Source organism: Pseudoliparis swirei, chromosome 8, assembly GCF_029220125.1.
Source record: "Pseudoliparis swirei isolate HS2019 ecotype Mariana Trench chromosome 8, NWPU_hadal_v1, whole genome shotgun sequence".
In the NCBI taxonomy this organism is placed as follows: Eukaryota; Metazoa; Chordata; class Actinopteri; order Perciformes; family Liparidae; genus Pseudoliparis; species Pseudoliparis swirei.
Window position 1 is genome coordinate 17,344,055 of NC_079395.1, and position 14,420 is coordinate 17,358,474.

At 47.5% G+C, this 14,420-nt stretch overlaps 1 protein-coding gene across 2 annotated transcripts in view; it reads left to right on the top strand.

The window, feature by feature from the left end:
- LOC130197936 (phosphatase and actin regulator 1-like) overlaps positions 1 to 14,420 on the top strand; it is a 43,980-nt gene that overhangs the window by 6,127 nt on the left and 23,433 nt on the right. The window contains exons 1-2 of one of the 2 annotated variants that reach the window (XM_056420922.1): positions 10,161 to 10,812; positions 13,206 to 13,370. In XM_056420922.1, the coding sequence (XP_056276897.1) occupies positions 10,473 to 10,812; positions 13,206 to 13,370 (505 nt within the window). In that variant the 5' untranslated portion in view covers positions 10,161 to 10,472. Of the gene's footprint in view, positions 1 to 10,160; positions 10,813 to 13,205; positions 13,371 to 14,420 lie in introns of those variants that run through there. The other variant, XM_056420923.1, reaches the window with a different exon arrangement.

Consider the following 14,420-nt stretch of genomic DNA (forward strand, 5'->3'; position numbering starts at 1 on the left):
GAACCAGAGAACACGGCGCGAGGACAAATGTGCCTCATTGAATAGAGCTGAGATTGTTCTGGAATGTTTGATGTATAACACGTGGGGATGTGTCACATGCAAAAGCCTTTAAAAGGTGAATTTACATTTTTTTGTAAAATGGAGAACATGAGCCCAGCCTCCAGAGGGTGAACATGACATATTTGAATGTCAGTCAGTTACCAAGGCCACTGGTTCTGCTGTTCAATGTTAAAGATGACAGGACCAATGGGGTCTCAAATACACCTTTGTTTACTAATCTGGATGTTTCACTGAAGAAACAATTTATCATCCACAATATTAAATACCTCGCTGGCACTTTATATGTAGGAGCCTCTTTGAAAACACAGTTCTGTGTGAAGTTTTGTCTTTAAAAAGAAGGAAAAAAAACCTTTTAATCGCGATTAATGAATTTCAAAATGTGCGATTAATTAGTTAATTTTTTTTAATCGATTGACAGCCCTAATATATATATATAAATATATATATATATATATACACACCTTATATAAACCTTATTTTAGATGTACAGTGTGTGCTCGACAGAGAACATTCTGGTTAATTATGCCCCTGGAAGTGCAGACTAAAACAGACTAATAGTCTCTATGTGTCTAAATGTTTTGGATCTGAAGAGGCAGAATAATTAGCGCATTTCTAAGCTCCGGATGTGGTGCTCATCAAGAGCAAGCGGGACAGATGGAGGCTTCACTGGGAGAAGACGGAGACAGCCAGGAGGTCCCAGAGGAGAGGCCCCCTCTGCCAGGGAAGCACAGATCTGAAGATCGCTCTCGTTTTGAGGGGATTTCTTCTGTTCCTCAGATTCCCCCCCCCCCCCCCAAATAAAGCTGCTGCCTGTCACCCTCTGTGAGCTCGTCTGTCGCTTTCCAGAGACAAATGAAAGGTCTGATGTCCGAGACGACAACAGACCTCAGGAAAGATTTTGCATCGCTTGCATCTCGAACCCATCCAACTAAAAGAAGATCTGCTGATCGGCCAATCAAGTCACCTGGACACACTCTTTAATAGAAGAGTGTTGTGTATGTCATGAGGCCCGTGGAAGAACTGGTGGGAATGGATCCACTTCCAGAGACTGCTCCGGAAACACCGATGGACTCCGGAGCACCACTGCTCTCTGGTGGAGCGATGCCTTTGGTGTTGGTTCTGAAATAAGAAATGAGTCGCCGGTTGGATGCTGTTCGATGATGATGATGATGATGATGATGATGATGATCCAGTTTCATTTGTGATTTCCTGGTATGGATGCAGCGGTGGCTCCTGATGTGGCCCCATTCACCTCTCGAACATCAAGCTCAGTATCCTTTTTTAAATTTATTTTTTAAAACATCTCTAGAGTCCTCATGAGAAGAAAAAAAAACCTAACTCTTTTGCTCGTAACGGTGTCTGTAATCTAACATTAGTCAATCTAATCTACCGGTAGTCAATCTAATCTACCGGTAGTCGATCTAATCTACCGATAGTCAATCTAATCTACCGGTATTCAATCTAATCTACCGGTAGTCGATCTAATCTACCGGTAGTCAATCTAATCTACCGGTAGTCGATCTAATCTACCGATAGTCGATCTAATCTACCGATAGTCGATCTAATCTACCGGTAGTCAATCTAATCTACCGGTAGTCGATCTAATATACCGGTATTCGATCTAATCTACCGGTAGTCGATCTAATCTACCGGTAGTCGATCTAATCTACCGATAGTCAATCTAATCTACCGGTAGTCAATCTAATCTACCGGTAGTCGATCTAATCTACCGATAGTCGATCTAATCTACCGGTAGTCAATCTAATCTACCGGTAGTCGATCTAATCTGCCGGTAGTCAATCTAATCTACCGATAGTCAATCTAATCTACCGGTAGTCAATCTAATCTACTGGTATTCAATCTAATCTACCGATAGTCAATCTAATCTACCGATAGTCAATCTAATCTATCGATAGTCGATCTAATCTACTGGTATTCAATGTTATCTGTCGGTAGTCAATCTAATCTATGGGTAGTCGATCTAATCTACCGATAGTCGATCTAATCTACTGGTATTCAATGTTATCTGTCGGTAGTCAATCTAATCTACGGGTAGTCGATCTACCAATGTCGCCTTCACCTCCGGACTCCCTTTCGCCAGAAGGTGGGGGTGTTACTCCCACAGAGGCTCCTCGGCCTTCGGTCACATCGACAACCTGCTCCACATTTCTTTCCACAATCCTCATGGATTCAGGATTGACCCCCTCGAAGTTTTCTTCTTATTCCCTCTCCTTGTTTGACCGGCCGCCGAGTGCGTCTCCCTCGCCACCGCCTGGTAGGCGGGAGAGGACGCACTCACCCCCTCGGGTGACGATTGAAACTGACGGAACATCAACAACACGGAGGTCGGTTAGGAGTTGTGCGACGAGCCGACCACCTGGGACTTTGTGTCTCCGTGATGTTTGCGGTGCATTCAGGGGCTCAGGTTGAGTCATGGAGGCGACGCACTCCGTCAAGATGGACGGGGACAGACTGAGCCCAAGGAGAAGTCATGACATGGAAGAGAAACGTTCAAATCAATGTCAGATATTTGTTTATCTCCTTGTCATTGGAACAAACCCCTCAGATTGCCTCTAACGCTCTGTAAAGAGCGAGCGGCAAGGAACCACAATATTATCGTTGAATTGTTATCAAGATAGATATTTAAGGAGGTGCCTTTGCTCACCTGACACTGTTCTGAATGTTATAATTTTGTTTGCGTTTCTGGTCCTGGGGGCTCATCAGAGCCTGTAGGGCCGAGTCGTATTGAGGGCCGGACTCTGCCGGAGAGACTTTCTAAAGAATGAGGGGGAAAGTGTTTGTTACATTGCACAAAGGCCCCTTTAACACACACCTAGAGAGTCACATTAAGACATGTTAACAAGCTGAATACAATAACAGTGGCAAGAACTGAGACACTGACTTTTTGTAAAGACTTTTTTTTTTGGTTGCATTTTTCCAATCAGACGTAACCTTGATAATTAAAAAGATAAAGTGCCATCAAACTGACCTGATGAAAGATCGACCGTCCACTTAGAGTGTGAACGAGCTGCAGGAGGTTTGTCCCTGGAGCTTTAACCTCAGAGCTCGTGGTCTAAAAAAAAAAGAAGCAAATCAGTAAATGCAAATAACAGATGGGGTATGTTCCAATACTCATCACACCATACAATCCAGTAAACCGGATTAAGCTCTGGTGTGTCCCAATACCGAGCATGTCAAATGCAGTGTGCTGAAAAAAATACCAGGATGGGCTTTCACAAGGCTCTCTGTGCAGCGGGTAGACGAGCAGGAGGGTCAAAGGTCAAAGCAGTATGTCCCCATTGTACGCACACTGCATGCAATGGCAGGTACTAAAGAGGACGTGTGCTATTTGGAACACAGCCAAAGAGTGATGGAGGTTCAATAAGACCCCCCCCTTCATGCAGGTGTTTGTTATGAGGCTGCGTGGCCTCTGGGATGGTAACGGCATCGTTGCGGCACAACTCCAGCACCACCTGTTTGTACGTCAAGGGAGCCAAAACAACTCCGTCACAGGTGGAGGAGTGGCCCGGAGCAGCCACACCCCAACAGGACTGTGTCGTGTCTCACGGAGTGTATGCTGAGTGTTTTCTGTGCTTCAGGATGTAGTCTCATTTGTTATCACTTCTTTAAAAACATTTAAAAAAGTAGCAACAGTCTCTATTACCTAAAGCGTACATACGTATTATCAGCTAAATGTAGAAATAAGTAGATAAACCTCATAATTGAAGATGTAACTATACTAAATTACACCCCGCTACTGACAAGCACTTAATCTGTCTCTCAGATTAGCAACACCACAGAATGATGATGCAGAACGTCCTATTGCATAATACTCTTTATTCTATTGAGGGATCATTAATGCATTAATGTGCATCCCTTCAAAGTTGCATCTGGTTGTACGTGGAGCAGATGTTGATTGTGTACATACTGCTGGATAGTCGATACATCATCATGTATTCATATTCTTACTGACAACCTATAAGATACTAAAGGACAGCACAAGTACTCATTAAGGACAGCCCTTTGAGTAAATGTGTTTTGTATACCTTCTCTTCAATCCCCTGTTTATTTTAACCTCGGCACGCAGGCCCGCAACCAGCTGGACTCTCTCTCTGTCCGTGAGCAGTTCAGGGACCTCTTCCCACACCGCGGTGACGTCACAGCTCTCTGCTTCACCGTCTCCCACTGAGCCGCCCACACGAGCTGCATGGGAGGGGGAGGTGACATTGAAGAGGCGGCTTCTTCCATCAGCAGAGTGAGAAAATGAACACACACGCGCTAATGCACTAATATGACGCACTGCTTCCCGTTAACATTCGCCGTGACGTCACTTTCTAGCGCAATGTGTCCATCTCACGTGCCGGGGGTCCGGTTCAGTGGAGCGGAACACTCACCGTGGTCCGTTAACGTCTCTCTCACTACACAGCTGACAGGTGATTGGGAAGAGCACGCGCTGCGTCGTTACGTAGACACGTGACGAGTGAAATAATCTGTGCCGGATTTCCCCACTAGATGGCGCCATTGTAACGCGCATTGTCCGCTTGCAGCGGCCTCCTTTAACTTGGCAGTGCAACAACAATAATCACTGTTTGTTTGTTTTGCAGCAACACATTTAACATGAAGCCCGTGACAGTAAATGTTCTCCACATATCATCTAACAATGTTTTACTCTAAACTCATTAATCTTGGTCCATGCTGGTGATTGCATTGAGATTTTAATGGAATTTATTAGTAATATAAAAATAATAATAAAATCTACATGAAAAAGAAGAGCAAAAACAAACAAACGTTAAACTCCCACTTTACTTCTGGTTGCAGTTTGTGTGAATGACATCAGCTGACAGGAAGTAAACACGGCTCCGAGCTGTTGCCTAGCAATGCAATTTCATTAAAATGAGCTGAAATGCAGGGCGATTACAGGTATGTATATATATATATATATATATATATATATATATACTCAAACACAAAGTATGAGAAGAATGAGGACAGAGTATTGTGAACAGTTAAGCTTGTAAACATGTTCTCGTATAAACTGTAAATCCCATTATGAACCTGTAAATGAACCTGATGAGTCCTCTACCACGAGTAAAGCTTCCCAATGGAAACGTCAAATTATGCTGTTTAATACCGAGATGTATTATGAAATGGGGCCTTGTCTGGGGGTATTAATATGTAAATAAGCACTTCAGTGGGCACGTGTGTTTATTTTTGCATTTTCATGACATTATTGACATACTTATGTTGAGGATCTTTTGTGTCTCTATGACCCGACTCAGCAGTCACCGGTCTGCTGCTGCCTCTTCTGACGTGACCAGCTTCCTATGGGCTCTCCTCCCTCTCCTCCCTATTCTCCCTCTCCTCCCTATTCTCCCTATTCTCCCTCTTCTCCCTCTCCTCCCTCTCCTCCCTATTCTCCCACTTCTCCCTCTCCTTTTTCTCCTCCTTATCTTTCCTGTCCTTATTCTCCTCCCTCTCCTCTATATCCTCTCCTCTCCTTTCCTCCCTCTCCTCTCCTTTCCTTCCTCTCCTCCCTGTCTTCCCTGTCCTCATTCTCCTCCCTCTCCTTCTTCTCCATCTCCTCCTTCTCCTCCCTGTCCTCATTCTCCTCCCTTTCCTCCCTCTCCTCCCTCTTCTCCATCTCCTCATTCTCCTCCCTCTCCTCCCTCTCCTTCTTCTCCTCCCTTTTCTCCCTCTCCTCATTCGCCTCCCTTTCCTCCCTCTCCTCCTTATCCTCCCTCTCCTCCTTCACCTCCCACTCCTCCCTCTCCTCCCTCCCCTCCTTCTCCCCCCACTCCTCCCTTTCCTCCCTCCCCTCCTTCTCCCCCCACTTCTCCCTTTCCTCCCTCCCCTCCCACTCCTCCCTCTCCTCCTTCTCCTCCCAATCCTCCCAATCCTCCCAATCCTCCCTCTCCTCCCTTTCCTCCCTCCCCTACTTCTCCTCCCACTCCTCCCTTTCCTCCCTCCCCTCCTTCTCCTCCCTCTCCTCCTTCACCTCCCACTCCTCCCTCCCCTCCTTCTCCTCCCTCTCCTCCCTTTCCTCCCTCCCCTCCTTCTCCCCCCACTCCTCCCTTTCCTCCCTCCCCTCCTTCTCCCCCCACTCCTCCCTTTCCTCCCTCCCCTCCTTCTCCCCCCACTTCTCCCTTTCCTCCCTCCCCTCCCACTCCTCCTTCTCCTCCCAATCCTCCCAATCCTCCCTCTCCTCCCTTTCCTCCCTCCCTCTTCTCCTCCCCCTCCTCTCCTCCTTCCTCCTCCCTCCTTCTCCTCCCACCCTCCCTCCCTTCCTCCCTCCTCCTTCTCCTCCTCTCCTCCCTCTTCTCCATCTCCTCCATCCTCCCACCTCCCTCTCCTCACTTCCTCCCTCCCTCCTCTCCTCCCACCTCCCTCTCCTCCTTCTCCTCCCTCTCCTCCCTCTTCTCCATCTCCTCCATCTCCTCCCACTCCTCCCTCTCCTCCCTTTCCTCCCTCCCCTCCCTCTCCCCCCAGTCCTCCCTTTCCTCCCTCCCCTCCTTCTCCTCCCACTCCTCCCTCTCCTCCTTTTCCTCCTCCCTATTCTCCTCCTTTTCCTCCTCCCTCTCCTCCTTCTCCTCCCTCTTCTCCATCTCCTCCTTCTCCTCCCTCCCACTCCTGCCTCTCCTCCCTCTCCTTCTTCTCCTCCCTTTTCTCCATCTCCTCCCTTTCCTCCCTCTCCTTCTTCTCCTTCTTCTCCTCCCTCTCCTCCTTCTCCTCCTTCTCCTCCCATTCCTCCCTATCCTCCCTCTGGCTGGCTGGTCGGCCATGGGATCTTCTCCAAGTCCGCTGCATCTCTTCCAATCTCCGCGCTTCCTTTTCAGATATTGATTCCGTGAGTGATAAACAGGAGAGAGAGAAAATAATAATAAAGCGCGCGCTGCAGCACGTACATGCGCCGCTGTTGCTATAGTAACAACGGTATCTGGCCTCAGGACGATGCAGATATGTGGTATCCAGACCGAAAACGTTTTTTTGTCCTTTTTTAAAAACATTTTATTTCTGTCGCGAAGAAGATGTGTCGGTGTGTCAACACTCTGCATCCTTCAGCCGGGGGGACACAAGGCCCTCTGGGAGGATCTTATACGGATTCGGCCTCTGAGTTTATACTCTGACCAGATTCAGAGAGATGTGAGAGGAGAGGGGACGAGACAAATTGGGAAGGAAGGAAAGGAATAGGAGGAGGAGGAGGAGGAGGAGGAGGAGGAGGAGGAAGTCCTGCATAGAGTCTGACAGCAGCCGACACTCAGCAAAGTTCCCCTCGCTGGTTGATGTGTTTTTTGCTGCTGCGAGTTACAACCTGGAGATCACGCTCCGCTGCAGGAGACACGCTGGAGGTTATGAAGATGGACACGATGCTTCATCAGTGTTGTGCCGTCAGAGATACAGAACATCAAAGCATGAAGACCAGTGATTCCCAATTTGTGTTTTTTTGGTTGTTAATTCAACAGAACACATGTTTACACATCTTCTACATATTTAATCCATTTAATCTAATTTCCATACATGCATATTGTTAAAATACACATTAACGTAACGTGGCAGGAGCAGCCACACTGTCAACATCTCTTGCGAAACGGTGTGTGTGTGTGTGTGTGTGTGTGTGTGTGTGTGTGTGTGTGTGTGTGTGTGTGTGTGTGTGTGTGTGTGTGTGTGTGTGTGTGTGTGAGCGTGTGAGAGAGGAAAGGACAGATAATAATGCAGAGGGAGAATGACAGATGGAAGAGGCGGAGGGATGCAGGGAGAGCAGCAGCAGCGCGTAGTGACAGGCTGCTCGGCCTAAAACCTGAAGCACCGCCATGGAAACCAGCTGCAACCGGAAGTCTGAGAGAAGTTTATTCCAAGTGCAATGTTTATATATATATATATATATATATATACACGAATCGGTGCAAGATTTATTGATGTTAATTCAATTTGAGAAGGATCTGGACAGAGGGGATTTATTATAAAGTCTAATAGCAGTGGGCAGGAACGTTCTCCTGTATCAGGAATGTTCTCCTGTATCAGGAACGTTCTCCTGTATCAGGAATGTTCTCCTGTATCAGGAACGTTCTCCTGTATCAGGAATGTTCTCCTGTATCAGGGCCGTTCTCCTGTATCAGGAATGTTCTCCTGTATCAGGAATGTTCTCCTGTATCAGGAATGTTCTCCAGTATCAGGAACGTTCTCCTGTATCAGGAATGTTCTCCAGTATCAGGAACCTTCTCCTGTATCAGGAACGTTCTCCTGTATCAGGAATGTTCTCCTGTATCAGGAATGTTCTCCTGTATCAGGAACGTTCTCCTGTATCAGGAATGTTCTCCTGTATCAGGAATGTTCTCCTGTATCAGGAACGTTCTCCTGTATCAGGAATGTTCTCCTGTATCAGGAAGGTTCTCCAATGTTCTCCTGTATCAGGAACGTTCTCCTGTATCAGGAATGTTTTCCTGTATCAGGAACATTCTCCTGTATCAGGGCCGTTCTCCTGTATCAGGAAGGTTCTCCTGTCTCTGTCCTTGTGAGGCGGAGCTGTAGCAGTCTGTTGGAGAACGTGCTCCGCTGTCCCTGCAGTAGGTGATGGAGAGGCTGGTCCGGGTTCTCCAAGATACACAATACTTTCTTCAATCGTATATATAAATATATTTTAGTGGTACATCAGAACTTCCATTCTCTGAGGCTTCATGGCAACACGAGAGCCAACATGTCCGTCTGACGTGAGTCAGAGCGGATTGGCAGACACACTCCTCCTCAGCTCTGGGGGAGCTCACCCCGTCAGGTTGAGCTTATTGTGACACGTGTCAGGAATGTTCTCACCACACGGAGATATACTGGCTGTGAAGGCCGGCCCTGAAGATCCCAGGATTTTAATGCTGAATTAAACACACACACACACACACACACACACACACACACACAAATACACTTAAAACCACCACACAACACAGAGGCTCTCCATTGATTCGAATCAGATGATTTTGAAAGTGTATTTTCCGAGAATGAGATATGAGCTCAGCAGTCAGGAGAGAAGGGGAAGTTATCTGCTCTCACGTTTCAGTTTAACAAAGCTTGCGTTTAAGAATTCATATAAATGGGTCAACCAGTTTCAGGACAATATTTTTTAAAGTATTTTTATTTTGTAATAACGAACAATGTCACATTTATACTGAAATAAGCCAGAATCAGATCTCCATGTGGACACTCTCAGTGACTCGTCTCCTCCATTCTCTGAGTCCCATAAGAACGATGTAACAGGAAGTTGAGGCCCAAGGGGGACCCCGGTCCTAACAGGAAGTAAGACTCGTACAGGTCAACGTACTTCGAAGGGCCTCGAGGACATTCTAAGGGACCCCGTGGTCTACCGGCAGAATAATGGCCACTGAGGGGAGTAAACGGGAGTAATCAGATTAACGCCGTCCTTGTTCATGAGACTGTCGTTTTGTTGTTGTTGCGTTTACGTCTCTGGCTCCTTTGCACTTTAAAGCTGACTTTACACATCTCACCTCGTCTTTTGACCTTTGTATTCAGTATTTTGAGATGGGAGGGTGTGTGTGTGTGTGTGTGTGTGGTGGAGGAGCTCTTGACGCCATTTGTAGATGATGCTTAACACACACACACACACACACACACACACAATAGGTATAGGGAGTGATTTTGCAGCACTACTTGTGCTATAGTTTGCATGACTCAATGATGACCATCAGTAACCGCCTCATCAGCATTTCTATCCACTTACTTAATGTGTGGCTATGTTCCCTTTAAAGTAGTTAGCCTGTCTCTCAGATTACATTACATTAATTATCATTTAACTCTCCTGCATACATATGAATATGTTGTTTAGTTTGAATTTATTTAAATTTTTTTTTAGATATAATGCTTATAAAATTTCTACGTAGTGGTTATTTTAACAAAAATATTTTCAATCATAGAAAAGGGTTCCTCGTGTTTTGTAACTTGCTCAAAAAGAACAGATTATGAGGTCCTCGGCAACTTTTCGGTTTATTAGAGGAGCGCCGCCGCTCAGCCAATCACTGGCCGTCTCTGCTCAGCTCCACTGATCGTGGATCAGCTACAACCTGCAGTCCGCAGCTCTGGGAGGGAGAGGCGGTTGCTGCCTTTCACTACTCGCTCTCGTTTATTATTAGCTCTCTTTGGATCCGGCAGCAGGGATTCTTCTTCATCTTCTCTTCTTTTTGTCTTCTCCCTTCTTCACTTCCGCGCTACCGGGGCTTCAGGTGGCTACGCGGCGGTTTTTCGGCTCGATGGAAGCCGTTACTGTCGGTTAGGCAGGACTCAATTGATGGGCCCTTCGTTTGTCTTCTTCTTCTCCTTCTTAATTTGAAGCCGTCGGTAACGGAGCGCCCTGCTGCGCTTCTGCGCCCTCCTTTTCCTCCTTTCTCCTCCTCCTCTCTGCCGCCACCCCGATGTTTAAGACGGCCAATTACCCGACGGTGGACCCGGCGCCCGCCATCATGCACGGCACCTGGTTTGCCACGGGGTGCCGAGAAACGCCCGCGGCGCTGGAGAAGCCGAAGAAGACGAAGGCGGCGGCGTTCAGCCTGGTCAAAATCATGTCCCTCGGCAACAAGAAGGAACACGGCCAGCACAACAACAACAACCAACAACAACAGTACCAACACCACAACCACCGCCAGCACCACCAGCACAACAACAACAACCTGCCCTTCGCCATCCACTGTCACATCGGGAAGGAGATCAAACACATCTGCAGCAACTGCAGCCGCGGCGCCGACACGCAGGACGGTGAGTGAGCGGGGCTGAGCGAGGGAGGATGCCTCCACCGGGGCTTCGTCGGGGAGTCGGTGGGGGTTAGTCGGGGCTCGATCGGGGCTCCATCGAGGCTTCATTGAGGCTACATTGGAACTCCATCGGAACTCCATCGGGGCTCCATCGAGGCTTCATTGAGGCTCCATCGGAACTCCATTGGGGCTCCATCGGAACTCCATTGAGGCACCATCGGAACTCTATTGAGGCTCCATCGGAACTCCATTGGGGCTCCATCGGAACTCCATTGAGGCTCCATTGGGGCTCAATCGAGGCTCCATTGAGGCTCCATTGGGGCTCAATCGAGGCTCCATTGAGGCTCCATCGGGGCACCATTAGGCCTCCATGGAGGCTTCATTGGGCCTCCATCGGGGCTCCATTGGAGCTCCATTGGGGGGTTTCAGTGAGTCATTTTCCAACGCGGCCGATTCATTGTTGCTGCCTCTGAACCACATAAGTTATTGTAACCTCCTTGTTGATTTTGCATCATAAAATCCAAAACATATACATGTGTTTGTGGCTTATTATGAGAGCTAAATTATGAATTTACTTTACCTAAATTTAGATGGCATGATGCTTTGCAGGCTGTGTGCACACAAGCCATCTCCAGCTCTGTGTCATTACATCATCACTCCATCTGTATGCAAACAAGTGTTTTGTTTTTTCTTTTCTTTAAAAATAGGTAAGCGTAGGGTGAGCAGCCACTCGGTGCGTTTGCGCTCCAGTGGTGGAGAAGGCAGCTTGTAAGCAACCGGGCCGTGGATGTCACTTTATTTTTTTAATCACCATGGATACCTTTGCAGATTGAGCTGCTCAGCCGCTCTCTCCCGCTCTGCCAGGGAGATTTCGTAAAGATTGAGATTTAATGACGTCACCTTGCACTTGAGTTGTAATTCAGTGTTTAAAAAAAAAAGTTGTGTTCCTGGAAATGGTCCAGTAAATGAAAGATGGGGACATAAACAAACACACACAGACCGACACACGGTGGAGAATACACGGATGGGTCCCAGAGGTCACCAAATCTAATATTCAATCTCTTTTTTGTCTTTTATTGCAGTTCATAAAAGTGTCGTCATTCTCGCTATCACACAGTCGTTGTCACTCGGCTTTGATTTTCCTCTTTTGTCTTCATCGACTTTCGGACCTCCTAATGAAGTAATTTAAGTGTGTGTGTGTGTGTGTATTTATAGAGCTGCGTGGTGGAGGGAGTGCTAAGATGGTCGGCTCTGAGGCACCAGAGCGTTCAGTCGAAGGACTGATCTCCACTGCGTTACTGTCACATTATTTACCCTGCTGGTGTCACCGCCCCCCCCCCCACCACCCCCTCTTTGGAAATATATTTACTATTATAGTCGGCTGTCTGTACATTCTGCACAAACTTGAACCTGCTGCGTCCGCCATTCACTGAGATCCAAGTCAGGGGAATCGTTGCTGCCTGGAAGTCTCGAGGCGATGAATCCCCCCCGATGCGATACCAGACTCCTTTTGGGAGATCTCGTGAGCGCCGTTGTCGTTTAGAATGATCGTGTTTTGCTGAATACTTTGCAGTATTCTTTTCGTATACTTTGTCGCTCCTGACGAGACGGTCTCGTTCGGCTCCTTCCTCCTCGACGCCGTCCGCTGGTTCTAGAGGCTGCAGGGAAGACGCTTCTACCTCCGAAGGCCCGTCGTCGTTCTCGGCGAGCCTGTTCGAGTCCCAGAGTTTTGGTAAATGGACGTGCCCTCTTTCTCGTCTGCTTTACCCCCACACGGCGTCATTGGCCCGGCGGCTCCCGTGCGAGGTGCCACCTGCCCATCGGCAACTCTCTAACGTACTCATTCACACACTGCGGGCCGAATCCATTTGGGCTCAAGGGTCTCGGATCGAACCGCCGACCCTCTGATTGAAGGGACTCCCCCGCTCCACCCACCGGACCGCTTCAGCCAACGAGTGTTCTCGGTCGTTTGTCCTCTCAAACTCGGCGTACCTTTTCTTGCGTTTGCATTTTAATAAACTTGCGTTGGAATCGAACTCTTTTGACACCCAGCGGCACGTAGAAGTGGAGCTGGGTCGTGTGAATATTTGATGAGGAGTAGAACATTTCTCCTTTTTCTTTTAAAGAGGCGCTGCTAATCAGTCCGTTTTTGTAATCGTGCATTTTGGCAAGCCGATGCCTCAAACTGTTCAGACTTGGGGCTGATGCCATCTGAGCCGCGGGTTTGTCCATCCTCATCACGAGGGGATTCGGTTCCTACCGCTCGGGCGTCCGCGAGCTGAAGCGTCCGCTGCATTCACTGCCGTCTCCACCGCACGGTGACCGGAATATCACCTCCTCTGCATCCCCATCTCACGCGGACTCTGTTTTCCTTCCCTCCGTTTTGTTCCCTTGCAGCTGAGGAAGTGGAGAGGCTGGCCGCCATGCGCTCCGAGTCCTTTCTCTCCGGCTCCCACACTCCACCCATCCGCCGCCGCAGCAAGTTTGCCACTCTGGGACGCCTCCTCAAGCCCTGGAAGTGGAGGAAGAAGAAGAGTGAGAAGTTCAAGCAGACATCCGTTGGTACATGTCTTTTCTTCTTCTTCTTCTTTACACAGCATGTTAATGCACCCCCCCCCCCCTCCCACATGTCATGCCTATTGAACAACCATGTGATGTCATGCCCTCTCGTCTGGTTGTGGGAAGAAATGCTGCGTACTTCCTTTTTTTTATTTTTTATGATGAAGCGTCAGCGTAAATGTGGAGTTATCGTGCTGCCGAGGTTTCATTTTCAGAGTTCCTTTGATCTTGCAGGCCAGTGTTTTTTGAGGGGTGAGAGACGGACACGCAGCCTTCAGATGGGGCGGTGCTTGTTTTCTCTCCGGCTGACACATCCTGCATTCGCCCGGCGGACGGGAGGAGACAGTTTGTTCAGGCTGGGAAAGCGGAAATCGTGCTCGTATAAAAAAAAAAAAGCATATGCGGCGAGGCCTGAATCCGGTCTGTTACAGAACAGGGTGTTTTTTTATTTCATTTTGCACTGTAAAATTAGCGGCTCACCGGGTGTGAGCTTCCTGAAAGAATCGCCCATCAAAGGGGACCGCTATGAAACACAAAGATCACAATACACTACCGTTCAAAAGCTTGGGGTCACTTAGAAATGTCTTTATTTTTCAAAGAAAAGCACTGTTTTTTCAATAAAGATAACATTAATCAAAAATACACTCTATACATTGTTAATGTGGTAAATGACTATTCTAGGTGGAAACGTCTGGTTTCTAATGAAATATCTCCAGAGGGGTATAGAGGCCCATTTCCATCAACGATCACTCCAGTGTTCTAATGGTACATTGTGTTTGCTAATCGCCTTAGAAGACTAATATCTGATTAGAAAACCCGTGCAATTATGTTAGCACAGCTGAAAACAGTTATGCTGGGGATATAAGCTATACAACTGGCCTTCCTTTGAGCTTGAAGTTTGAAGAACAAAATTAATACTTCAAATATTAATCATTATTTCTAACCTTGTCAATGTCTTGACTATATTTTCGATTCAATTTTCAATTCATTTGATAAATAAAAGTGAGTTTTCATGGAAGACACAAAATTGTCTGGATGACCCCAAACTTTTGA